The following is a 26,991-nucleotide window of genomic DNA, read 5'->3' as shown; positions in this document are numbered from 1 at the left end:
TCTTGTGACTGGAATACTTGGTATCAGCAATATTAGCAGTACTGTACACTTTTTTGAAAAAAAAAAAGGGTTTTATTTTACTACTTTTCCTCGTCTTGGTGTGGTGTTCTTGGTACATGGTATGTTTATATTTTATGTAATCTCACAGTCCAGTCGAATTTCTGTCTATTTTTGCTTTGTTTGTGTGGGCAAGTGGAGATCAGTGGGGGGAGGGGGTGTGTGTAATGGTTGTTTAGTGGTGATTCCACCTGCCATCATGTTATATTTTAGTTTTACATTTGGTTTATTATTTTTTTGTGGCCCTGTATAATAAGTTTTTCACCATTTTATTTTGTTTCTTTTTATTATGATTTCTAAGTTTTCAATTGGGCACTTGAATGCAACACTGGCGAGCCCCCTACAGACAGCACGGTGTATCCCGTGCAGCGTTAGTCTGCTACAGGGAGGGCTCATGGTAAGTTGGCTAAAACTAAGCTCCCATAAACTAACTTGTAAAAGTGGGAAAATTGTCTTTTATTTGCCACACTTGCTATGGTGTGTGCTATCCAACTGTTGCTGCTGTTTTGTGTTGATTTTGCTTGTGTTATATTGTGTAAGAAGTTGCTGTGTGGCTTTGCTACCTGATAATTTAACGACTAATGCTAGCGGCTAATGCTAGCGGCTAATGCTAGCGGCGTGGCCTTTGTCAGTGACTCTGTTAATTTTATTTTATTTCAGTTCATTCTATTCGTGGACTTGGCTGTGAGATCGTTGGTGAAAGTGTATTTTATTTGTTCTTCATCAGGTACCTGTACCTTGCTCATTAAAGATCTTCAATTCGACGCCGACGACTTGTTCTCAATAAACACAACGCACCAGAGAGTACGAAACCGCTACACTAAAATGCTAATTAATTAATTGCAAATTAATCACAGCTGTAACTGGTTGATTATATCATTACTTTAAATACAACATCCTTAAAAGGCTTTAAAGTTTAGTGTTATTGAGGTGAAGGTCCCGTAAACAAGAGGTTAGGGAAAAAGTCACCTAAAACTAACAGTCGCTAATGCAAACAACTACTTAGGGAATTGGACAGATGGAAGCTCCGTTTACACGTTTCAAGGGGGAAAGTATCATTTGAGAAACTTTTGTTTAAATGGTAACATTTTGAAAACGATGTCGTTAGCATGTTGTGTCACTCGGTCGCACATGTGCAGAACTATTTACTACGGCCGTGGTGCGCGTGTGCAGTAGCCGCATTTCAACCAGAGTGTTGCTGAAAAGGATGAGTCAAAACAGACAAACATGAAGAATTATAAATCTTTTATTGTGCATGGATCCTTTGTAGATATCATGGCTATACAGACACTTTTGATACATATCTATGATTATACATTTTTCCCATAACGAACATTGTAAAGTGATATGTCAGGTAGTATGTATAGTATAACAAATTTCTAATTTTGGAATGTACGGTGTATGAGGTAACTGCAAACATTAAAATTACATAAAAATGGTCTATTTTGTGCATTTTTTTTTTTTTTACTCATTTTTGTAGCATTTTGTTAATCCCCCCATCCAAAAGGTGGTGAGTCTGGGGTGAAGAGGTGTTAAAATGGCACAATCGCTATCAAAAATAGGAATTTGAACTCTCGAAATGACAAAGAGAAGAAGACATTTGCAGAATGTCTGGAGGACCAAATCATGTAATTATTCAGGACGTTTTTGCAAGGTACCTGTCATTTTTGTTTGAACTTCTTAACATTTGCAACAGCAGTTAGTTTGTTTTTTTTTCTTTTTTTAATCTGCCCAGAACCAAACAACACTACAGCACTGAAAACCTCAGCCCTCGCAATCTGTCACAAATACTCAACAGAGAGAGAGAGAGAGAGAGAGAGAGAGAGAGAGAGAGAGAGAGAGAGAGAGAGAGAGAGAGAGAGAGAGAGAGAGAGAAGTACATAACACATTTTTTTATCCGCCACTCGCGCGCCCTGATTCATGACTACTAAGGATTTATTATCTTCTGGTGCAGAGTATTAACTTATATTACTTCAGTATTATATAAAAAAATATACTTCACACATGTATGACCTGACAAAGGAAACAAAAACAAATCTCAATACATCGAACTACTTTCCATTTCTCGCACGATTACGTAGGTTTACTAGCATCAAATGAACGTTTGCAAAAGTAAAATGAAATAAAAGTTATTTTTAATTGTTTTATGAGCACTAAAAGAAAAACATCAAAACTTAAGAAATTAAAAAAACTGAAAAAAGTCTCCCGAGATTTTTTATTTTCCTCTCCAATTAAGGCCTTTGAAACAACTGGTACGTACTTTAATCACTCCCCTCCATTACTTTTTATTTCTTCATCTTTTTCTGCGGACAGATTCGCTGTTTCAGTGACACATCGTGTGATACGACAACTTTTAAAACACCCAAAAACACAAGTAGGGCTTGCACAATCTCAAAGTGTGTTTCTTTAAAATGCATCACAAGACCCAAGACCCAAGACGCAGTTGGTCCAGGTTTCTTTCACTAAGGTGTAAAAAAAATGTAATAATAAAAAAAAAAAATAATAATTAATTACTGGGTAAGAAAGTAAAACAGAAACATAGGAGAGCGCATACATTTTTTTTGTGCTGAACAACAATATCTCAGAGTAAAGCAGCTGCATGATTGTAAAAACAAGCTACAGTATAATTATATGATAGTAAAAATAATTAGAATTGACTGTTAGGTTGGTTTTTTGTTTGTTTTCTACCTTTAATGCCGAGCATTTCCCCCTCCAGCTCACGGATCCTCTTTACTGTACAAAAATATACTAACATTTTTCCAGTCCCAGTCATTTTTGCATCCTTAAACATTCTGAAAGTGCTAAATGAACGCTCTGATGTGGATCACCAACTCCGGCGTCGGGGAGGTTTTTTTTGGGGGTGGGGGTTTGAGTCCCTTCATGTGGCCCTTCCCAGCTGTGTGGCACACACGCACAAACACACATACACGGGCTAATTACACACCTACATACCATCTGTGGGGGGGTTTTTTTGGGCGGGGGGGGGGCACATCTATCAAAAACATACTGGACACATAATAAACGGAATATAAATAATGACTATTTCTATACAGTTGGTATATGCGCCATTTCCCTCAGTGAAACCCTCTCCCCGAAAACCCCCCAACATTGAACGCGACGCTTTCTCGGAGGATTATATCCCAAACTCGGGAGAGACAGGAAGGTGGAAATGAGAGATTACATCCAGCTCTCACTGACCGGCCCGTCCTCCTGCTCGGGCTTGGGCAAAACAGGAAGTACAAAACAAAACAAAAAAACCCATGAAGAGAGAAGGGGGAGAATATAAAGCTATAACCCTGAAGCTGGGTGGCGCAGGCTGCTCATTTGATGACAAAGTACTGGATGACAAAAGCGATGAGGATGGCGATGACCGCGAATACCATGAGGAGGAGGAAGGCGCACTGCTCGTCTGTCAGGCTCTGCCGGGCCCGGCCGGACTCAAAGCCGGTCCTGGGCCCTGAGCTGGCCATGCCAGAACTCAGGACCGCCGCATCGCTGCGTTGGGGCGACAGGGTCACTGTGGGGCTGTAGGGCCCGCTCAGCTCCGGCGCATCCTGGCACTGCCTGATGGCGCACACCCGGAAACGGTAGTCGCTGCTGGGCTGCAAGTTCTGCACGTGGAACAAGGTGGACGAACCTTTGTATGCCTGCAGAGGATGAGACGAGTGTAAAGGCACCTCCATGCTACCAAAGTCTGCGCGAGTATGCGCGTATCCGCGGGGCGCACACGATTGCATCCATACTCCATTCTTGGTTCACTTCCGTGAGCATTCAATAACGTAACGTTCCCGAAAATCTCTCTACTTCTGCTGCCCAGCGTTCTCCACCTTTCCTAAAGTACATTATGTTTCACTTCAGGAGTTCTGAGCCGTCTGGATATCTTTATTTGCTCTGAAATTGTGATTGTTCAGACGGGGAGACGGAGGATCTCGTCCGGTAGCTCTGGCGCATGCGCAGTCAGCGTGTACAGAGCCGCACATTTTGCAAGGTCACAAAATTTGGACTGCGCGCGGCCCACCGCCGCGGGGTCGGAGGGGTCACTCGTGCACGGGGGCGGATGATGATTTTGACGTCACTAGTGCCGCGCGTACGTGCGGAAACGCGTGGACATTGGTAGCATGAAGGGGCCTTGAGTCCAACACGGCTCCGTCACAATCACACTGAACTGTAAACTCATGGTGTGTTCCATTTTCTCATGATGGTTTTAAAATCAGTAAGGCAGAGCTGCCGGTTCTCGCACATGAAAAACAAAACTCACGTGAAACCTCATTAAATAAACTAATAATGAATCAACAACACTAACAATAAGCACTAATGTTAATCCACTAATCAGGTCTGATTCACTTCTACCACCAGATTTAAATAAAAAACTTCATAATGTTGATAAACAAGTTGATGGATATATTGGTTATGTAATCTCAAATAATCCCTTTTTTTTGGTTTTTGCTCTGTAAAGCACCTTTGAGTGTATAAAAAACACTATAAGTTTGATTATTATTATTCTTGTGCCTGCCTCTTTGAGGGGCGAGGTGCTAAGATTACTATTCTTTCGACAGCGTTTAATTTGATTATTTTTCTTCCGCCAGTACTTCGGAGCCAAGGAAAATAAATAAACAAAAAAGCTCACTTTTCAACGCCAGGTGGTGTTGCCATACTTTCAGCTGGAGACTTGATTTCACTTTTAAAACATTTGTGCTCAAGTGAAAACATTTTCTCGCTCAAACCCCAAACTTGTCTCAACTCGTCCAGGGGAGACGGAACATTGTTAAAACATGAGAAGCTCACTATGGGTCCATGAACTTTTTCCGAAGCTCACGGTGAAAAAAGTTTTCAACCAAGTGTCATGGTTCTCGAACCATTATCAGTTGTTGAGGACAAGCGCATCACATTGTGATACTGTTTGACCGGCAGCTCTGCTCATCAGCACTCAAGTGTGTGTGTGCCTCCTGCACGCACGCACGCACGCACGCACGCACGCACGCACGCACGCACGCACGCACGCACGCACGCACGCACGCACGCACGCACACACGCACACACGCACGCACACACACACACGTTAGTATCGCTGGGTAGCATACTTTTTAATGCTAGGCTAGTTAGCTTAGCAGATTAGCATGTGAGGTCAGGGACACCTGGGGAGTAACCTGTGTGATTTTCAGGTAGATAACATGTACTAGCCTAGCATGCTACTTAGCATGCTAACAAAATTTGTTCAATTGAGCTGATATTTGGGGGATGGCTTAAAGCGGCGGCTTGGTTTACGGATCAGTAGCTAATTAGCCCACTTTTGACCCCACCCTAGGGTTAGGGTTACAAGACCAACCCTTGCTAAAAAATGCTTATGTATATCATGTTCCAAGCTAACATGCTAACTCGCGCTATATGAATGTGCTGTAACGTCGGTCGACAGCAGGAGGCAGGCACAAAAAATTTCCTCTGGAATTTTCTGGTTATTATTATTATTATTATTGACGATTTCAAGTGAAAATGCTAAACTTAAAAACAAAATTTAACTTTCCGAAAATGCTCTGACTCCGTTGCTGCGTAAACGGACCCTGAGTCCCGTTTAAAATACTAAACATAGCCCGAGTGGGAGCAAACCTGCTGCCAGCTCACTGTGTGACCTACAGAGTGAGATACCAGCACTTAAAAGCATCATCATGAATGCAGGGAGCATCACAGGAATTGCCAATGAAGTGTCTGTTTACGTTCAGTCTGATGTTAAAAAGCCAGGCTGAACGAACGTTATTGAAATTGGCAGATTCCAGAAAATAAATGAATAAAGCCAATTCTTGGTTTTCTCGAGTGTCGGTCATAATGGGAATGTCTATCGATCCTCTTATTTCACGATTGTTTTGAAATGACCAGCCTATGTTTTGATTCACGAGGGGAGTTATGGCGCGGCCATCTGCCTGAGCCGTTCGGCCAGCTGACACACCCACAAGTTCTCAGAGACACTTTGTGAGGAGAATCTTTAAAAAAAAAGTGTCCCTCCAGAAACCAAATTGATATACGAGTTTGATTGGACTCAAGGGGCTAAATCACCTTTTCTACTTTTTAAACGATGTAGAAAGATAAGCACTGTGGGAGATGAAAGCCGGTTTTTAAAACAAGAAAAATTATTGAGCTGCAGACTCCAGCTTTCAAACAACAATCCTTAGAAATGGATGAATCCGAGGTGTTTTTTTTTTTTTTTTTAATGCCGGCCAGTGAGGCTGACAGAAAGACAAGGAAACAAACGAGACAGCCACCACATATTCCTACTTCCTGCTTCAATTGCCCTGTATGCTGTGGTGGGATTAGCATACGCCTGCTGTGGCCATTATTTCGTGTTAACATGGCTTGAGGCCGCTAAGAGGGATGCATGTCCTGGCAAGGGCCAGACACCTGGGATACCTCACAGATCAATGACCTTTACATAATGGGCAATTTAAAGCCAGCGGTGACTCATACAAGACCGGCACCAAAAACATTAAGGCCCCAGATCTCATCTGCATAAAAAGGCCGCGGGATGAATGGCAGGTCAGCCAGAGGCAATGGGGAAGGACATAAAATACAAAGTGGGAGCGCTAAACCTTCAGAGGATGGTATCAGTACCTGTTTGAACTCTGAATTTCCCATCATGCACTGCAGGGTGTAGATGACCGAGTCTCCCTTCATGGGCGGGAAGGCCTCCCATGTGACGTTGCAAGAGTTGTCGTCCAGACGCTCCACTTTAGGAACTGTGGGGTTAAAAACGGAGAGGTAGGGTTAAAATAAAGGTGTGTTCTGCAGAACAAATCAACCATCCATAGTTAGTGTGTTGTCCTCTATGTGTGCGTTCATTACAAAAACAAACAACAGCATCAACTCGTGGCCCAACATGAAAACTACATCAGTTTCAAAACGTTGCTGTAAAAACTTGAAACTTTTCTGAAAGGAAAACGCAAAACGATTCGTTTTCACATTGTGTAAATGGTGCAAAAGACATAACATAATTCCTTGTTGCCCTTTAAATTTTTAATCCTTCACACAAACATTGAAAAAAAACTAGAAAGTATAAAGTCACTTAATTCAAATAGTCCAACTTATTTTAATATATAAATATATATGTATATATAACATTAAAGAAAGATATCAAGCCTTTATGTTTTATGCCCAACAGTTTTGGTTTACATGCCATTAGCTGACATTTATTTTTCTGAAATTTATTGTATTGTGTTATTTCACATGTGTATTACAATTCAACACTATGTGGTTCTTTTAACAGGCTTTGATAAAAATGAAAAGAACAATATAAATTCTTCCTGTTTTTTCCCACCTGATTTCATAATCAACAGAATTAGAATACAATAAAACTGTGTTTTGGAAAATTCAAAGCTTGTTTATTTCATTGAAAACTATTTCCAACCAAAAAAATGTTTTTGAAAGGAGTCAAAAACTAAAAAGCAATCAATGATGTGAAGAAACAGCAGCCACATTATATTTCTCTGCCCCTCGATGCAAGACTTCAGCAGCTCAATCAATGACAACAGAAACGTCATTGCCAAGGGAATTTCTCTTCAATTCTTCAGCAACAATATCTTCATTTTCTAAGTTGTTCCACAAATCGCAAAGGTCTGTCAGGTCTCGTCTAACACTGGAGAGGTCAGAGGATGAAGAGAAAACACTTTGGATGAAACATCAAAAAAACATGAAACCTGTTAAAGTGCTTCACTCCGAGCCGAAGCTCCGGGGACCATTTGAATGTGGTGCTGCTATAGAAACCATTAGCTTTAATGCTTAAACAGATTTAGTATGAACAGTGACTCAGCTGAAGGATTAAGCGTTGGCTCGAGACAACTACATGAGACTTTTTCGCCCCATTAGCAGAGTACCATCACTGTGAGTCATGCTCTTCTTTAGGTGGGTGGCACTTTTAGCTAAAAACAATAAAGAAATATGTGGTTGGACTGAACTAGCAAAGTGCTCTGTAATCTAAAAAAAAAAATCTGAAAAAAATACTGTGACAGAGAAAGGCTTGAGTCCTTTTTGTCATTTATGGTTATTAGACTTGAAATGGTGAGAGTTCACTTCACGTTGCGTGGGAAGACAAACAGGGTTTAGTAACGCTGACAATCTGGCCCACGACTGCCTGTTTAAACGAAGGGAAGAAAAGACTATGTCCTCATTACTGACTTTAACGCCGAGGGTCAAACAAGCTGTGCAGATGCGGGCGAAGACCAGATCACACTGATCAACAACCCACTGCACTCCAGTCAACCTGCTGCCGCCGCACCGATTCCTCAAGCAGCGGGTCGCAGCGAAGGTTCAAAACCCAGAGTGGTTGTAAACAAGAACAACAAAAACAACAGCAGTGTTGGCGATGAGAGTGAGAGAGGAACTATAATAACCAAGGAAAGTAAAAGTTCAAAAGACAGAATATAGTTGAGAAAACGAAAGTAAAAAGGAGCAATAAGAAAGAATGGTGAGAAAGACAGCACGAAAGACAGACAGAGAGTGAGCGAGAGCGAGAGAGAGAGGCCAGTGTACCTTTGACGGGGGCTGGGGGAGAGCGCGTTGTGGTGAATGTGTAAACTTTGGAGAAGGGCCCTTCGCCCGCCTCATTAAAGGCCTGGATGCGGAACGTGTAAGAGGTAGACTCATTAAGCCTCTGGACTTTGTGTGTGTGGCACGGCCCTTTATACAAGGATAGAAATCTGCAATGAGAGGAATGGGGGGAAAAAAAAAGAGAAAGGATTTAATGAGCAAATGGTAAATATGACAAAAAGCAAATTGGACGAGAGACTCCTCAGTCAGGAAATACACTGTGGCAAGAAGCGGACCATGACTTCCTGTCTCCATATAAGGAAATACGTCTGCTGCATTAATTTCTGTGCGGGAACACTAACCTGCCGCTCCTGTCCCCCATCTGCAGCTGGTACTGGAGGGCGTCTGAGGTGGCAGATTTGGCTGGGCCCTCGCCCCACTTGAGCCTGAGGGTCTGGTGGCTGAAGGCGGTGCACTCAAGGCGCGGGGGCTGTGGAGGAAGGGGCTTCGTCTTCAGCTTAAAGGTGTGACTAAATGGGCCGGCGCCCAGGCTATTCAGGGCTTGGATTCGGATCCTGAGGGGAAAGAAGAAGAGATACATCAGAGAGCTGCAGGGACCAGCTTTTTTACCACTTATTTTTTCTTCTTTTAAAGGACAAGTTTAAATACTAATGTTATATATTTGTGTTTTGTTGATACTTTATTTTAACTGTAAATATTTCATCTATCTTGTGACATTCATCATTCAAACTGGACTTTGTTATAGATGTTCTGATACCTACAGAAAAACTGCAAAACAAACTATTTTCGATCACTTCGGTAAACACTGGCAGAATTGTGTTGACGAGTATCACATTTTTATCTATCGCGAGCTCTGAGAACGGACACATTTTGAAACTGTTGGCTCTGGTTCTTGTCTGGAAGGTTTAGAGTAGCTTTACGCAGACAAGCTGCCGCATCTACGATGAGGAAACGCTGACCTGTAGCTGGTGTCGGGCTGCAGATGCTGGATGATGTGTTTGGTGATGGGGCCGACGGCAACGGGCTGCCGCTCCCCGAGGTCGATCAGGTAAGACGTGATGGTGGAGCCGTGGTCACAGGGGGTATCCCAGCAGATCCCCAGGCAAGTGGAGGGCGAGTACACGGGCAGAGGCTGAGCATCGCCGCCTTCCTCCTCCTCTTCATCTTCGTCCCCCTCCACTGGATTCTCATACCTGTGCAGCTCTGACTCCTTCAGCATGTAGATGTTGCTGACGGCTGCAGGCACCGAGCAGGGCGTCTGGCACAGCACAGCCTCGCTAAAGGGTCCCACGCCGGCCACGTTCACCGCCTGCACGGGGATACGGCAGACGTCAGATCCCCATCGTGACGCGGTAGGACACGTGTGTAACATCCGAGTCTCACCACAAGGTGGTGTTATATGTATAAATTACATGTAAATACATGATAGAAACAAAACAAAAGGAGAATTATGGAAAATGCATGATAATTCCTGCCCGTTCACTGTGAAAATTAATTAGGCAGAAATGAAAATATATTAGGCAAAAATATCAGGAAGTATAATCAAATGCATGATGAATTAAAAAGCACAAATGCTTTCACTGATATCTTCCCACATTTGGAGAATACTTTAATTTCCTAATTGTACTTTATTCATTTCACACTCTTCATAATAATCATCTAAAAACAGCTGCACTGGCTGCCATGAAGTCACTTATCAAGGAACAATCATTACAGACACAGTAGTAATAAATAAGGTTTTATGAGTAATATCATTAATACTGAGGATAACATGAGCCTTTGTATGCATGAACCCACTTAAGGATTAAGCCTTCAAGATCAGGGCAACTAAGGAAAACCAGTTTTGTTTTTTTCTAATTTATGCCCACAAACCCACAAGGGGAATGTCCTTTGGCATTAATATGAAACGAGCTCTGGTTAAGAGAACGTGTGTAGCTTCAGAAACAAAATTGTTAAATTGACTTATTCTGCTTTGGGAGTCCCCTGGAAGTCTTCACAGAGTCCATCACACAAGATTAGTTTTAAAGATGAATGCTTTGTATTCATTCTGAGGAGATAACACGTTTCAAGTTTTTCCAGATAGCAAAGAATAAAGCAGCGAATGGCCTCAGCTTTAATAAAAGGGTGCTGTGTCAAATGTAAATCATGGCTCTGTACATTGGGGCGGTGTTGAGTCACTTTAGCGTTAGTATTTCAGTTCGTCTTTTTGCAACTAGCATGAAGATTTAAAGCCATTGTGGTGTTACTTTTCTTCATGTTTCTTTCAGTGCTTGACTCAATACACCATCTTGTGGTGATGTGGGATTTAGCAGGTTAGAAAACGGGTCCTTTGGGGACCTGTTTACACAACGATGTTCCAAGTGAAAACATTCTTTACGTTTTCATTTCGGAAAAGGTCCGTTTACACTGCAGTATTTTGAGAACGATGTGTTTCCATGGAAATGGCAGAAACGCTGCAAACCATGGAGTTCTCATGTTGGGCACTAATGGGTGCTGTGGTTGTTTTTGTTAATGAAATCACACACACACAATATGATATAAACATTAACACGGACATTCATATGGACAGATTGGATTGTTAATACAGGTGACTCTGAACTATCATGACACTCTGGAGGCCACCAAAATTGATAGTCCATCTGGTCGCACATGTGCAGAGAACTTATTTACTGCAGCCGTCGTGCACATGTCTACACGGTAACAAAGTCCAAATGTTTTCAAAAAGTTGCGTTTTTCCCCGTTTTCACAGGCGTTTTCGAAAAGTTCCATATTGGGATAGGTTTTCAAAAATCTTTGTTTTCAGTGGTTCTGAGGATTGTTGTCATGTAAACAGGTCCCCAAAAACGCAACAAGTTTTCAGTTTCCACTTGAAAACAATTTAAGTTCTATTATTTTATACATCCAGTGTGATCAGAAAGTAATCAAAGTGTTTGCGAATGCTCACCTGCACCCGACAGAAGTAGTGGGTTGCAGGCAGCAGGCCCTTCATTTCATGGCTGACACCTGCTCCGCTGTAGCAGACCTGCATGGAGCCCTCAGCTGCCCCCCACTCCAGACGAAACTCCGTCACCGGAGCCCCATTGCAACTAGGAGACTGCAAGACAAACACCAATAAGCAATCATCAGGAGCTAATAATCCTTTTTTACGTGTACAGTGGTGTGAAAGTGTTTGCCCCCTTCTTGATTTTTTACTTTTTTGCATATTTTCCATACTTAAATGTTTCAGATCATCAAACACATTTAAACAGTCAAGGATAATGCAAGTAAACACAAAATGCAGTTTTTAAATGAAGGGTTTTATTAATGAGGAAGAAAAGAATCAAAAGCATCATGGCCCTGTGTGAAAAAGGGTTTGCCCCCTAAACCTAATAACTGGTTGGGCCACCCTGAGCAGCAATTCTTGCAATCAAGCGTTTGTGATAACTTGAGTCTTTTACAATGCTGTGGAGGAATTCTGGCCCACTCATCTTTGCAGAATTGTTGTAATTCAGGAACATTGGAGGGTTTTCGAGCATGAACCGCCTTTTAAAGGTCATGCCACAGCATCTGAATAGTATTGCGTCAGGACATTGACTCGGCTACTCCAATGTATTCACTTTGTTTTTCTTCAGCCATTCAGTGGACTTGCTGATGTGTATTGGATCATTGTCCTGATGTAGAACCCAAGTTCGCTTCAGATTGAGGTCACGAACAGATGGCCGGACATTCTTCTTCAGGATATTTTGGTAGACAGCAGAATTCATGCTTCCATTTATCACGGCAAGTCTTCCAGTTCCTGAAGGAGCAAAACAGCCCCAGACCATCACACTGCCACCACCAGATTTTACTGTTGGTATGATGTTCTTTTTCTGAAGTGCGGTGTTACTTTTATGGCAGATGTAATGGGACAAAGACCTTCCAAAAAGTTCAACTTTTGTCTGGTCAGTCCACAGAATATTTTCCCAAAAGTCTTGAGGATCATCAAGATGTTTTCTGGCAAAAATGAGACAAGCAGTGGCTGTCGTCTTGGAACTCTGCCATGCAGACCATTTTTGCCCAGTCTCTTTCTCATGGTGGAGTCATAAACACTAGGCCTGTCGCGATAATCAATAAATCAATTATTTGCACGATAATTAAAAATGAGCTTGATAAGTTTGCCAGGCTCGATAATTTTTCATTTACCAAAGACGTCACTGTGAGCGGCGCTCATTCTGGTGTTAGTGAACGGCGCTCTCACAGTTTAATGTTGTTTAGAGAGTTGCCAGATTTCTGAACCTTCCAGTGGATAAACCCAGGTAAGGCACACCGTAAACGGGCCTTAACATATAGGGGGAAAACAGCCAATCTGGCAACAGCAGCCATCAGAGTGGCACTGCTGCATATGTCATCAAAAGGCGAAGCATCACGACAAAAACAAGTAGAAGACAGCAGCACCACCTCAGACTCTGCCTCCACCATTAATACTTCATCTTCGTATGGTTACCGTACTTTCCGGACGACAAGCCGCTACTTTTCTTTTTTACATGCTTTGAACCCTGCGGCGGACGACTCAGCTTTTTAAGGGTTAACAAGCTTCATGCTGCTGATAGTGAGTGATGCGTTCAGGTGCATCACGTAACTCCAAAGCTCGCAGCAAAATATTGAAAAAAAAAAGAATTATAAACTAGTTCATTTTTGGAACTATGAATTTATAACTATGAACTGAACGAGTTCATATTAAAATTTGTGAACCGAACTTTGAACTCGTTCATGTAGAAACTGAACTTTCCCAACACTGCCTGTCAATCACTCTTGTTTGGGGAGGCGAGGCACCTGGCACACCTGAGAGCAGCATGAGTCGTCGCTGCACTCTTGGGGTAATTTTGGTCGGCCGGCCACTCCTGGGAAAGTTCACCACTGTTCCGTGTTTTCGCCATTTGTGGATAATGGCTCTCAATGTGGTTCTCTGGAGTCCCAAAGCTTTAGAAATGGCTTTACAACCTTTTCCAGACTGATAGATTTCAATTACTTTTGTTTGTCATTTGTTCCTGAATTTCTTTGGATCTCGGCATGATGTCTATAGCTTAAGAAGATCTCTTGGTCTACTTCACTTTGTCAGATAGGTCCTATTTAAGTGATTTCTAGATTGAGAACAGGTGTGCAGTAATCAGGCCTGGGTGTGGCTACAGGAATTGAACTCATGTGTGATCAAGCACAGTTATGTTTTAACAGGAGCTGGGGGGCAAACCCTTTTTCACACAGGGCCATGTAGCTTTGGATTTTTTTCTTCCTCATTATTAAAACTCCTCATTTAAAAACTGCCTTTTGTGTTCACTTGTGTTATCTTTGACTAATGTCTAAATTTGTTTGATGATCTGAAACACTAAAGTGTGGAAAACATGCAACAAAGTAAGAAATCAGGAAGGGGGTAAACACTTTTTCACACCACTGTATGTGATTATGATTGTGTAAATGAGACTCACCTCCCAGCTTATTACAACACAGCTGGGGGATTTGCATGTGGTGGAGGGGGCCTTGCACTGCTCCGGGGCACCGGGACCAGTGGTGACTTCACAGCGCTCCGAGAGAGGACCGTACTATTTGACGCAAAACAAAAACATAAAAGCTGCTTAGTACAGCGGACCGAAAATATACAATCCATTCCTCATCAGGTAGTTTCAACAGTCTCTCTCACCCCAGCCTTGTTTGCTGCTTTGAGCCGGAAAGTGTAAATTTTCCCAGGCAATAAGCCTCCCACAGAGCAGTCCAGCTCTGTGCCCTGGTAAACCTCCCTGCTCTCCTCAGACTGCGGCCCACTCACTTCTACACTGTAGCAGGCCACCAGGCTTCCTCCGTCAACCTGAGGCGGACCTGGGAGACGAACGTCGACAAGAAGCATGAGTTTTCCAAAAAAGACAAAACACAAAAATACACAACACTAACAGCTAAGTGATCCAAACTGCATAATCAAAGCTCATCCCTTTGAGCTAATTTCAAGAGACAAACAATAAGCATAAACAGATGCATCCCACACAAATCTAAGAGAGGAATGACTCACCCCAGCGCAGTTGCACCTCCCTGGCTTTGGGCTTGCCCACCAGCCGTGGGGGTTGGCAGGGCCCTGGGGGCACTGCGGGAGTCTGGACCTGCAGTGTTTCTGACAGCTTGCAAAAGAAGACAACACACCAATTAAGACCCACAGAAAAAAACCCCAACAAATTGGCAATTTCTCTCCTTCCTCTCACACTGGGTACAGATTGTCATTTCATCTAGCTTATCAGGCTGATTCAGGGCATAACGGACCAGAGAGGAGACAAATGTGGGAACATTTTGTTCAAAGATGCACAATTACACGGAGAAATTCACTGTATTTTTCTGAGTGAATTTTCCGTGCAACAGAAAAAAAAATAGACTCAACTTCAATGACAAAAGGAAAATGTGAGTGTTATGTCACAATGTGCTGCACCGAAAAGCCGGAACTCGCTGCTGTGACTCATGTTTCTTTGCAAGCCTCGTCATGAATAAATGCATGCGCAAACAGCTGATGAAGAAATTAACAAAAGAGCGTCTGTGAACTGAACTAATTAAGAAAAACATCCTCTGACACAAGCAGCAAGGGTTAATTGATTAGCAGACTTTGTCTTGTACTTTGACACCGGCAAGCAGTCTAATCTCCCAACATGGGAGACTGACTGAATGACAATTTCCTATTAAAACTTGGCATAAATAGAAAGCATATCTAGCGTGATTTGTGTTGAAAAACAAGAAACAATCAGATTAACATGGGCTGCCCGCCCTGACAATTTCCGTTTAAGTAACAGCCGAGAAATGCATCAATAATATATGAGCCAACAGGAAAGCAGTACACAAAACTCAGGTTTTATATAGCTACGGTGTTGTGTGGACTGTAGGAGACAACGTAGGAATACAGTCTGCATAGCAGATTTTCCAGAAAATTAAAAAAAAAAAAAAAAAAAGAGCACAGGCAATATTATGATCTAGGACAGAGGTTTTAATATTAATAGAAATTGTGGTATTTCTGTGGGTGTATATTCAAAACCAGGTGTGATTTTGTGTTTCCTTCCTCCCTGCAACCCAACAATATTGTTACTGATCAAACTCTTTGAATTCCTGCGGCGAAAACACAAGGCTGTGTGCACAGCCGTGTGTGCACGTGGACTGACGCGGAATGACTCACCGGGCTCTGTCCCCCCTCGCTGATGCAGTAAACTCGCGTCTGGTAGGAGCAGCCTGGCTTCAAACTCTCACACACATGCTCTGTCGCCGGCCCCGAGTACACCAGCCCCCACGACAAGCCTGAGCACAAAATACATCAATTAGCTCAATAAAAAGGTGCTTTTCAGTGTCCGAGGCATAACTCTCTGCAGTTTAATTCTAACCTTGTGACTTACCACTTAAGCCCTCAGACAGCTCCACAACGTATTTCGTGACTTCTGCTCCACCGTTCTCTTTTGGGGGCTCTGAAATTTAAGTACAGATAAAATCATTGTCATTACACGAGAAACATGAGTAAGTTCAGCTTAAACCGTTTGAATAAACCGTCGGCTTGGAACCAATTAAGTTAATCAATTGAAAATTATTTTTCATCAAGTAGACATGTATTTCTTGTCAAGTTAGGTTTGATAAAGGAGGTTAATTACAACCAACTAAAAGCGCCGTCTCCACGGCAATGATTTCAAGTGAAAATGCAAAACCTTCGTCAGATTTGGGGCTTGTTAACATGACGACAATGCTCAGAGCCCCTGAAAACACAAATAAAGTAGAACCTCTAATGAGCGGACCTGGTAAGAGCGGACACCCTGTAGTGGGCCGACACGTCACTGTGCACGGACACATATCTAACTGTTAACACAGCTTAATGAGCAACAACCTGCCTGACGAGGACAACGGACAGGTTTTCCTGGCAAATTTCAAGCTGAGCGGACATTAAGGCCCTGTTTACACGACAATGTTTCACGTGACAACACCTAATCCGCTAAAAAAAAGGAGTGTGTTTACACTGCAGCAGCGGCCACAGAGACAGCGATGTAGTTAGTATGCCAGGCCACTGGTGGGCGCCGTTGCTTGATTTTGTAATGAAACTACACAGACGTGTGCAGAGAACAAAACACTATAAACGTGAAGAAAATGGAGAGAACCCGACATCCGCATGGACTGATGACGCATCGGATGCTATCAGGGGAGAGTCTCAACTATTAAACTACTGATCTGGACGATAAAACTAGAATATGGACCGCGGGTCGTACCACTACGCCACCGCCATGTTTGTTTACAACTGAATGAGCAGGAGGGAGGGAGAGATGTGCATGCGCAGTAACAGGCTCTGTAGCCTCCATCAGTCTCTGCAGGAGGGATTTTCCCTGTGAAAGAATCTTTCCACCTTGGGAGCCGGATTAAAAACTTTGCGGATACAGTGCATCCGCACACTGGTGCCGTGTAAACGGACCCCCCAAAAGTGAAGAAAGTTTTGTGGATACACTCAAATTCATTGTCGTGTAAACGGGGCCTAAAACGGCATAAACACTTGGGCTGGACCCGATAATTCGAATATTCAGACGTTGTGGTGGTGTCAAGAGATTAGTTTTGACATCTGAATAATCGCGGCTTCCCCGCAGCACGCTGTTGCTGTGAAGCTCCTCTCCGTCAGGCCCTCTATGCTTTCCGCATTACGCGTGCGTGGGCTGTGGGTGCTACACGATTGCATCCATACTACACTACAGGCTCACTTCTGTGCGCGTTCCATAACGTAACGTAACAATCCCGAAAATATCTCCACTTCTGCTGCCTGGCGTTGTCCACCGTTCGTAAAGTAGTTTGTGTTTCACTTCAGGAGTTCTGAGCCATCTGGTTCTTTATTTGCTTTTATATTGTGATTGTTCAGACAGGAGGAGGATGATCTTGGAGGAAGATAGTGCATGCGCAGTGGGTGCACAGGTCGCACGGTCACAAAATTTGGGCTGTGCGTTTGACCTCAGAGGGGTCGGCGCGGACCCTAAGATCACAGGGGCGGATGACGATTTTGACGTCAAGTGCGAACATGCAGATGCAGAAAGAATGGATGGGCCTTTAGTTTCCCTTTCAGCAGAGAACATAAGGCCCATGAGCCAAAACCGACCCGCAAGAGGCTCCAATCTGGTCTGACAAACCCACCAAGCAAGGAGGTTTTAAAGGATTTATCCAAGTTTTATTTTGACATTTCATTATATTTTGCACCAGAATGTTTCATTAAAATTGACTTTATGTTGAGCTTGTAATCATTTTCAGTACTAACTGTTTGAGCTTGCAAAAATATAGACAATTTCATTACATACAGTGTGACCACATGACCACAACAAAGAAAAACTTTCAAGTGTAAATTTAAAGGTTATTATAGCAATGTTTTACCAGTCTGGTCAACTCAAGATGAAACTGGACTGTATGTGGTCCCTGAAGTAAATTGAATCTTATTTAATTATTATTTTGTGTTCATCTTATATACGTGTGTGTGTATATACGTTCAATATCAACTGGTCCTACAATTTGTCCTTGTGACCCGTCCCTCCGAAGAGAGGACACCTGTCTTCACGGGACACTTGTCCTTGGATTTTTGGGCGTCCCTACATCAGAGGCTTTAATGTACTCCAAAAACCTAAAGTTTAGGAACAAATCACGTCTCTGCTCATCGTTGATCCAAGGCCCTGTTTATGCCACAATGTCTTCGAGTGAAAACGCAAAATTTTTCTTGCATGTTGAGGGTCCATTTACCTGATGTTAGGAGCCACTAAAAACAGAAACTTCTCCACTATGGGAACGGGGGAATGCAAGACTTTCTCGTTACTTTTTCCTAACCTGCTGTTTACAGGAGCTTTGGCTCGTTCATCCTAAACTAACTATGGGTCAGTTTATATGGCAACAATTTCAAGTGAAAACACAAAACTTTTTTTGCGTTTTGGATTCTGTTCACTTGTTTCAATAGAAAAACAGCAACTAATAGTGGCCATACATGGAATCTACCTTGTTTTCAGCGTTTCTGCCCTTTCCATGTGAATGGAAATCATTTTCAAAACGTGAAACTTTTCTGAAACAAAAACAATGAGTCTTCCATTGTAACCTTGTCGTGTGAACGGGGCCTGAAATGCATTAAGGGGATCATTTGAAATGAGATGGGCATCGTTAATCATTGTTAGGGCTGCAAAGGTTTCATCCTGACTATTGGCTATTTTAATTTTTTTTAATTGGTTTAAAGCAGACTCAGTAAAAGGATAAATCTCAATTGCTAATAGGATCAAGTATGCTTCACATAACCATGACCCTTCTCATTAAATGTGAAATAAATTATTAAGTTTTGGAAATTGCCATGTGGCCCGCAGACCGCCAGCTACCCAAGTGTGAAATAAATAAAGTGATACAAGTGAAGTAATCCATTCTCATTTTTATGCCTTTCTTAATCGGTTTGTTTTACTGTATTTCATAATCTTAATTGCTTAAGACTCTTAATCACCTTGTTTCAGTGTATTTCCTTGTAAAGCACTGTGAATTGCCTCATGTCCAAACGGTGCTGTAGAAACAAATTTGCCTCATTTCAAGCAATTTATTGTGCTAGATGCTAAATATTCACAACAAAAACATATACTCCATCAATGAAGTTAATACAGTTAAATAAATACGATGAAACAGATTAGCATACTATAAAAAGCCGAGTGATTCAATGACTTAACTTCCTGCATCTTAAAAATGTGTCTGATTGTTTGTTGAGTAGGTGAAACATGCAAACACTAAAGAAATTGGACTTTGTGACCTTTAATGTCATTTTCTTCTGGAACTCAATTTGCTGCAAAAGGAAAATGTCTTCATAAGTGGGAGTTTTTATTTATTTTTTGATACGTTCAGAAATTGGACTTGGATACCAAGTACAGCCGTCCAGTGGGGATATCGCTGAAGTCAGGACAGCCTGAGAACCGCCACTCATTTATTTTACAGACTACACGGGACATCATTCACCTCAGCCACAACGAAGCAGCGCTAAATGAGAAAAGTTATACTGCACTTTCCAGACTGTCAGCTGGATGAAGAAGTGTAAAGTTTTAATAGGAGAGATGACAAACTCACCCCAGACTATCTTGAAGCTGTTGGGGAGGACTCTGCCTCTGACGACGGGCCTGCAGGGGCAGCTGGGTCTGTCTGGGTTCGTAATGAACTCCACCACTTGGCTGGGGTTACTCTTCCCCTCCGAGTTGTAAGCCGCCACCTGGAAGAAGTGCAAAACACAAGCAGTGAGGAATCCTATGATTCATATTATCATTAAACCCTTTGTCAAAACTGATGCATTCAGAACTTTTGCAGATGAGCAACATATTGTATATCTCTTTAAACTCGAGACAAAATTCCTACTGGGCCTTGCATTTTTTCACATTTACTGTGCATAACATCTTTATCCTTTAATTTCTCTACAGTGAACATTTTTTTCCAGTGTGAATATTAACTGTAAGAAGCAGTGCTATAATTTTATATTGTACAATGATAATGAAAGCCTCCTATTCATTCTTAATGTTGCTGTGGGCCATTAACGAGTGGGGAAATGTACGTTTAAATTATAGTCTTCGGTAAACGAGCCCTCCATAGACTCACACGATTATACAAAAGTCAAGAACACATTATACAAAAATTCTTAATTCTTCAAACACATTTCAACTAAAGTGTTTGCCACAACAAGCGCTTCAATAACAGAATGAGCCAATGAGCCAAAAAGATTTAGTGCGTTTGGATTTCATTGCGTTGTGAAAATGCGGCACATCTAAGGAGCATCCTTCAACGCGAGGTTACACGACACCGTGCCTTCCCACACAATGTGCAGCCGGATGATAGGAAATCCATCTCCAACCACACGTCTTACTTGGTTTGATTAAAGCAGTACTCATCAAACGGCTGCAGGGGATATTCTTTCAGGTATGCACGCATTACTATGTATGCATTAATATAATTCCACGTTCTTGGGGCAGTGGGCTACGGTTACTGTCACTGACTGCAGGAAAATAACAGGTACGTTAAACACTCACTTCCTTCAAGGCATGAAACTGCAGATTATAAATGCGATCTAAAAAGGTTTTTTGGGGGGTTTTCTTTTTTTAAATCCTTTAATGCTGTAGTTTTCACATCAATCAAAAAGGAATAAATATGAGTATTTTAACATTCATTAGAAATTCACAAGCATTTTTTTTGCAGACATTAATATTCACCAAACAACAATTAGTCAGTATTTAGGGCAGGATGGCAGGACATGAAAAATCCAAATGTTGTGGCTGTGTTCAATATAGCAGATGTCACCTGGTGCAAAATTTGAGATTAGATTACATTTTAATGGTTTTAGGACAGCAGTGAAGATGTGGGGTGGCGCATACATCTCACAAAATGTCAAAGTCAGAGCAGGCCTTCCAAAAAACAGCCGGGTTGATGAATACCCTGGAAACTGACCCATTAAGTTAACTTTGAAATGAGTCCAGTTCTGTGTTATGCTGGCATCCCACTGGACCAATTCAATGCAGCCTGAACGACGTTTTCAACACAATCTACTTGCACCTGGTCGTGGCTTTGTTTCTATTGACATGCGTTAGGATGTTTTTGATGATGTGGTTCAGCCAGGCCAACATTTACTGCGTTAAAGTCCGACCCAAGTCTGACTCGCTTTCGACCCTGCTGCATTTCCACCGTGGACACACCATGAGGGGTTAGGGCAGGGGTGTCAAACATAAGACCCATGAGACAAAACTGGCCAGCAAGAGGTTCCACTCCGGCCCAGCAAAGCACCAAGCAAATTGTAAACATTTCAAAGAAAACACAGATATTGTAAAAAAAATTTCTTGCGAGTAGTGGACACAACACTGAGACCCAAGCTGAGGTTGCGGTGATGCTGCCATGAAAGATAGCAAACTAGCATTAGCCTCAAAGCCATGCTGTCAGGGTGAGTTTGTAAAAACATGCCTAATGCAAGTAGGAGAAGTTTTTTTTGAAATTTCACTGCACTTTGCACAAGAAGGTTTCAATAATATTTGCTTTATGTTGGGATTGTAGTAATTTTTTGTAGTATTTGTTTGGTTTTGCAAAACTATAGACATTTCCATCGTGTATACTCTGCACCACAACAAAGACATTTTATATTACAAGGTCATTATGTTTTACTGGTCCGGCCCACTCAAGATGATTTTGTCTGTTTATGGCCCCTGAACTAAAATGTGTTTGACACCCTCGGTTCAGGGTTTGTGTATAAGAAGAAATGTTTTAAACAATCAGCTCGGGTTTCAGCATGTTTCCAAATGACTTTGGCACATATTCTGTGCAGAGAGGCATCAAACTTCTCACAGTAGAAATGATGGACTGCCCACTCTACCAACTGAGATGCAGCTGCCGGTTAGATTTTCTTTAATGAATCAAACCATCAATTACCATATTCTAGATTTTCATAAAGATCCTGATTAACATGCATACTGTACAGACTATGTTACTTACCCTATAGCAATTTTCCCAACTAATTTAGTTTTATTAGACTTTTTAATCAAGCTTAATTTTTTGTGAAGTGGTTTCTGTCAATAACATGTAAAATACATTTACATGCACGCACCCACACACCTGTGGAATCACAGGATTGCCAAAATTAAAAGGAAATAAATGTGGAAAATAAAGAGAATCAATATTACAAAAAATATACAAAGGTAGTCATATTCTTTTTCTGTCTTGTCTTTTCTTATTCCATTTTGTCAATGCTTCTCCTGTTTTGTCTTTGTCTTTTCCATTTGATTTTTGTCATTGGCTTTACTCGATGAGTCAAGCCGTCTGGAAAAGACAAAAGCAATACATTGCAAATCAGCAAGGGCTGTGGGCGGGTCTTTCTGTTCAGGTGACTAGTCGATACCTGATCACATAATTCCTGCTTGCAGTGGCTATGTAGTAGCAGGAAGTAGACGCATATGCACGTTTATTTGACGTAAAAGAGGGAAAGTTAAATATGACGGACGTGGACGAATTGAGAAGAGGCTAATACATAGCCACGGTATATCCAGCCTTAGTCACACAGCGAATACATGTTTCCTCTCAAGTCCCAAATGCCGTCACTCGTTCATCGGTAAGAAAAGTGGACACGCCCACATTACACCAAAAAGCAACATAACCAGAGAATTCTTAATCAAACAAAATACTTTTGTTACCAAAACAAAGAAATGACATTTACAATATTGTACAAGAAATAAATGTGTTAAAGGAAAAATAAATTAAATACTTCAAACTTATTCTTAATGCAACAGTGCCATCTATTGGCATGAACAGAAATTGCTCAACACGACGTCCTTCAAGCAGGAACATTGTGATCAGGTATAGTCACCTGAACAGAAAGACCCGCCCACAGCCCTTGCTGATTTGCATTGTATTGTTTTTGTCTTTTCGAGACGGCTTGGCTCATCGAGTAAAGGCAATGACAAAAAGCAAATACAAAAGACAAAGACAAAACAGGAGAAGCATTGACAAAATGGAATAAGCAAAGACAAGGTAGAAAAGAATATGACTACCTTTGTATATTTTTTGTATTATTGATTCTCTTTATATTTCCACATTTATTTCATTTTAATTTTGGCACTCCTGTGATTCCATAGACAGTCACCCTCCGCTTCAAACCAAAATGAAAACTCTGGATCTCCACTTGTTGCTGCAGACACCACAGAAGCTGCCGTACCCTGAATTTGTACTTGGTGCTCCTGTGGAGATTCCTGACCGTGCAGGAAAGCTCGTCGCCGTCGTAGCTTGGCTGGAAGCCATATCCCTGGGACAATGACAAATGACGAGTGGAGAAAAGAATACAGTGGTGTGACAATGACTTACAAGACAACCATTGTGGGCCAGAAAACAAAGTGGTCTGCAAAAGAAACAGCTGCAGAAGATAGAGGGGTTTTTGTGTTCCCTGACAGGGATGACGTCTACAGGTAGCTGCTCAAGGTGCTGCAGGCAGCGGAGACAATAGCTACAAATGTCAGGAGCAGAACTGTTTTTTGGGGCTATTTATTTAGAACCTGTTTATATAGCAATGATTTTAAGTAAGAACACAAAACCTTTGTTTCGTTTTGGGTGTCTGTTTACATGACAACAATGCCTGGAGCCACTGAAAATGCAAGTTCCAACACGAGCTCAATCACTGTGTAGGCAACGGAAGTATTGCTATTTTGCATGTGCACCACAACCACAGTAAATAGTTCTGCCTGCACATGCACGAGTAGATAAGACAATAACAACGATACTTGTCTCTAAAATGTCATGACTCCCAGTCCATAATCTCCTCGGACTTTGTAGTTTTATAGTTGACAGTCACCGTAATAACAACCCAACTTGGTCGTCTGTCCATAAGCCTGTTCATGTACTCGCCATTGTAGAGTTTCAAACTGTTTCATTCTCTGCGCATGTGAGTGGCTTCATTACAAAAACAATGAACACCACCCACTAGTGGTCTGGTCTGCTAACTACATCCTTTTCAGCATTACTGCCATTGTAAATGAAAATTGTTTTCAGAACGTTGCTGTGTAATTACGAAATAACATTGCATTTTTACTCTAAAACTCCTCCCTGTCAAGTTTTTGTTTTTAGCCCTGTATATATTAATTACCGTATCTAAATTTACTCTGCCATATTGATATTTTAACGTCTATTTATTTAGTGTGCTTTTCTGTGAGGAGCTAATACAAGCATTTCTACCTGTGAATAATGAATTATTCCTATTCTATTTTAGCTGTGTTGGAACAAAAAAAAACAACAAACTGAACAGGATCATTATAAATTGGAAAATTTCGTGTGAAAACTGCCATTTGCTACAACTTATTTGTCTATTAATACAGTTCAGTCTTAAATGAGCCTTTTCTATGTAAGCACAGAGACATACCGAGCCTTCCTCTTCCATTTCCAATATATAGTAGATGTCATCCTCCTTTGGAGAGCTACTTGGTCTCTGCCACTTTACACATAGCCAGGTCACTCCTGCCATCTCCAGCTCTGGAGGGAAGGGTGGCAATGGCACACTGCATGAGGTGAACAGGTCCACCACTTCACTGAACTCGCTGGGGGGGTGAGAGAGAGAGAGAGAGAGAGAGAGAGACAGAGAGAGACAGAGAGAGAGAGAGAGAGAGAGAGAGAGAGAGAGAGAGATGCACATATACAAGCAGACGGAGACAGTGAATGGAAGAAAAAGTAACATAAACAGACAACAGGGAGGAGGCCATCCGGGTGATGGTCGAGCATTTGCGCGCCTACCTTGCTCCCATGTCATTTTTAGCTGCAAGGCGGAAGGAGTATCTGGAAGCTGGGGAAAGCTTGGTCACTCTGTACTGCTTCTGAGGTCCATAGTAGCACTGTTCATACAGACCGGTGCCCTTCCCCTTAACAGAAAGGATATGTTAAGCACAACAACCCACAGCGGGGGAACTCACATGAAAGCGTATTAAGAGTAGGGATGCACCAATACTGCATAGAGTACTTGTAATCGGGGTGGGGGATCCCCAATAAAACCCAGCGAGTAATACGTGATGCCATGCGTCAGTAATATCGGTACATCCCTAATCAAAAGTGAGAAAGTTGTATTAAAGTTACCTCGTCCCACTGGAGATTGTAGTTTTGAATTTTGGAACCGTTGTCACATGGAGGCTGTAAATGAACCATGCTGTTTAGTTTTACTACAGTCTCATTCTCATAAATATCTGCATTTCACTGTGCTGAACCAGTGCTAAACAATCTGATAATTACCACCAACACCACAAGTGTGATCATCAACGCTGCTCAGTAAAAACCTTTTATAGTGCCCTGAAGAATGAAAACTATAACAGCGAGACTGTTAATATAGGCACTTTCAAAAATCATAAATACGGTGAATGTAATTTATATTTTTATTATACAGTATGTAGTATAATTAACATTGACTTACAATAAAATGCATTATTTGACATGACTCAAATTGGATTTTCTGTGCTGTTTTATGTGCATCAAACACAAACTTTCTTATATGCAAACAATTATGAACAGACTTACACTGACTAGCCGTAAATTTAATTATATAATATTCAAAATATAAATGTGCTAAAATTGGGCTGAAATTACTAATCAATGATATTGAAGTTAAACAGGATTCTTGTACAAAATTTCTGGGTATTTTAGTTGATGAGACACGGACAAGTGGGAAAACCACACAGAATATCTGCAACAAAGTGATCAAGTCCTCTGATATTATGAGGAGCGACATCATTTATGGCATGTTTACATGACAACGATTTCCAGTCAAAATGGAAAACTTTCATTGAGTCGGGTGTCTAGTTACATTTTAACAGCAGATACACTGCTACTGTGCAAGCACACCAAAAATGTGACACAAATGAAAGCTGAGCAGTTCTGGATTGTTAATGGAAGTGGATCATTCAAACAAATGAAAGAAATCCTTCACAAACAACTCATAATTAATATTTATGACAGTTAATTGTGCATGATTGCTTGATTACATTGCAAATCATCATGTATTCAGTATGATTGATTTGAGAGAAACAGGAAGAAACAGTAAAGTCAGTGAACAGAAAAAATGTTGAATTATCATTGGTCTCTTTGCCAGCTAGATGCTTTTGAACTTGGTGTCCTTTCAGTCATTCTCTGTTAAATGTGTGCAGGTGTTATGGTGGCGAACACTAACAATATTCACGAAATACAACTATCCTTCACAAAAGACAACCAAGGTCTAAATGTTTGCCTGTAAACAGAACATTTCTATAAAACCTGAGATAACATGGCGTCCAACCCATTAAACAGTGGCTGTAAATCTCAGCTCCATCAATCACCCTGCTACGCTTTCTGTTTTCTTACCTTCCACTGGAGGACAAGGGTGTTTTTGGTCCCACTGGCCTTCCTGGGAGGATTGGGAGGATCTGGCTCACAGCTTAAAGTGGTAAAGCTCACAGCCTCGGAAGGGCTTCCCTGTAAACAGTTACACATCGCCTGGACCCTGAGGGGAGAAAACATGTGTACAGAATACTCTTCTGTGTCTGGACATTGTAGCAGAAACCCGAGCTGGTAGAGGGGTGTGCTAACCGGACGTGATAGTCTGTTGCTGGTCGAAGGTCTTCTAAAGTTGCACTTAATTCTTCCCCGCTGCGGCCAAAAGGTAATAAAAGAACACACATTTTCAGGCAACTGCTATTGTAAACCAACTGTAATGCAGAAACTTGTTGCTTGTACTCACCAGTAAATACTCTGGTACTTCCCATCTTTGCCACTAACTGAGATAGAGACCTCAAAGCTGAAGGGTTCTGGGGGCCTGCTGTTGTCCTCCACACTGCCATTCTCACTCTCGGGCCTGGTGGGAATGCTCCAGCTGACGACTGCTCCCCTGGCTTCAATATCAGACACCTGTTAAAAAAAAAAACAAAAAAAAAAAAA

At 41.7% G+C, this 26,991-nt stretch overlaps 1 protein-coding gene across 2 annotated transcripts in view; it reads right to left on the bottom strand.

Annotated features, from left to right (window-relative positions):
• Positions 1-1,426: 1,426 nt before the first annotated feature.
• Positions 1,427-26,991, bottom strand: part of fndc3a (fibronectin type III domain containing 3A) — a 94,915-nt gene continuing 69,350 nt past the window's right edge. For both annotated transcript variants that reach the window (XM_080459893.1, XM_080459894.1), the window contains exons 8-26: positions 26,795-26,961; positions 26,644-26,703; positions 26,419-26,557; positions 25,165-25,218; positions 24,829-24,953; positions 24,461-24,635; positions 23,267-23,353; positions 19,657-19,795; positions 15,960-16,028; positions 15,746-15,864; positions 14,606-14,711; positions 14,243-14,418; positions 14,031-14,144; positions 11,534-11,683; positions 9,549-9,898; positions 8,931-9,143; positions 8,572-8,738; positions 6,658-6,782; positions 1,427-3,704 (exon numbers count right to left, since the gene is read on the bottom strand). In XM_080459893.1, coding sequence (XP_080316019.1) covers positions 3,378-3,704; positions 6,658-6,782; positions 8,572-8,738; positions 8,931-9,143; positions 9,549-9,898; positions 11,534-11,683; positions 14,031-14,144; positions 14,243-14,418; positions 14,606-14,711; positions 15,746-15,864; positions 15,960-16,028; positions 19,657-19,795; positions 23,267-23,353; positions 24,461-24,635; positions 24,829-24,953; positions 25,165-25,218; positions 26,419-26,557; positions 26,644-26,703; positions 26,795-26,961 — 2,862 coding nt within the window. In that variant the 3' untranslated portion in view covers positions 1,427-3,377. The remainder of the gene's footprint in view (positions 3,705-6,657; positions 6,783-8,571; positions 8,739-8,930; positions 9,144-9,548; positions 9,899-11,533; positions 11,684-14,030; positions 14,145-14,242; positions 14,419-14,605; positions 14,712-15,745; positions 15,865-15,959; positions 16,029-19,656; positions 19,796-23,266; positions 23,354-24,460; positions 24,636-24,828; positions 24,954-25,164; positions 25,219-26,418; positions 26,558-26,643; positions 26,704-26,794; positions 26,962-26,991) is intronic.

This window comes from Lipophrys pholis (assembly GCF_963383615.2).
Source record: "Lipophrys pholis genome assembly, chromosome: 3".
NCBI lineage: Eukaryota > Metazoa > Chordata > Actinopteri > Blenniiformes > Blenniidae > Lipophrys > Lipophrys pholis.
Note: the sequence above shows the minus strand (reverse complement) of the source record. Positions and strands in the feature narration are given on the sequence as shown.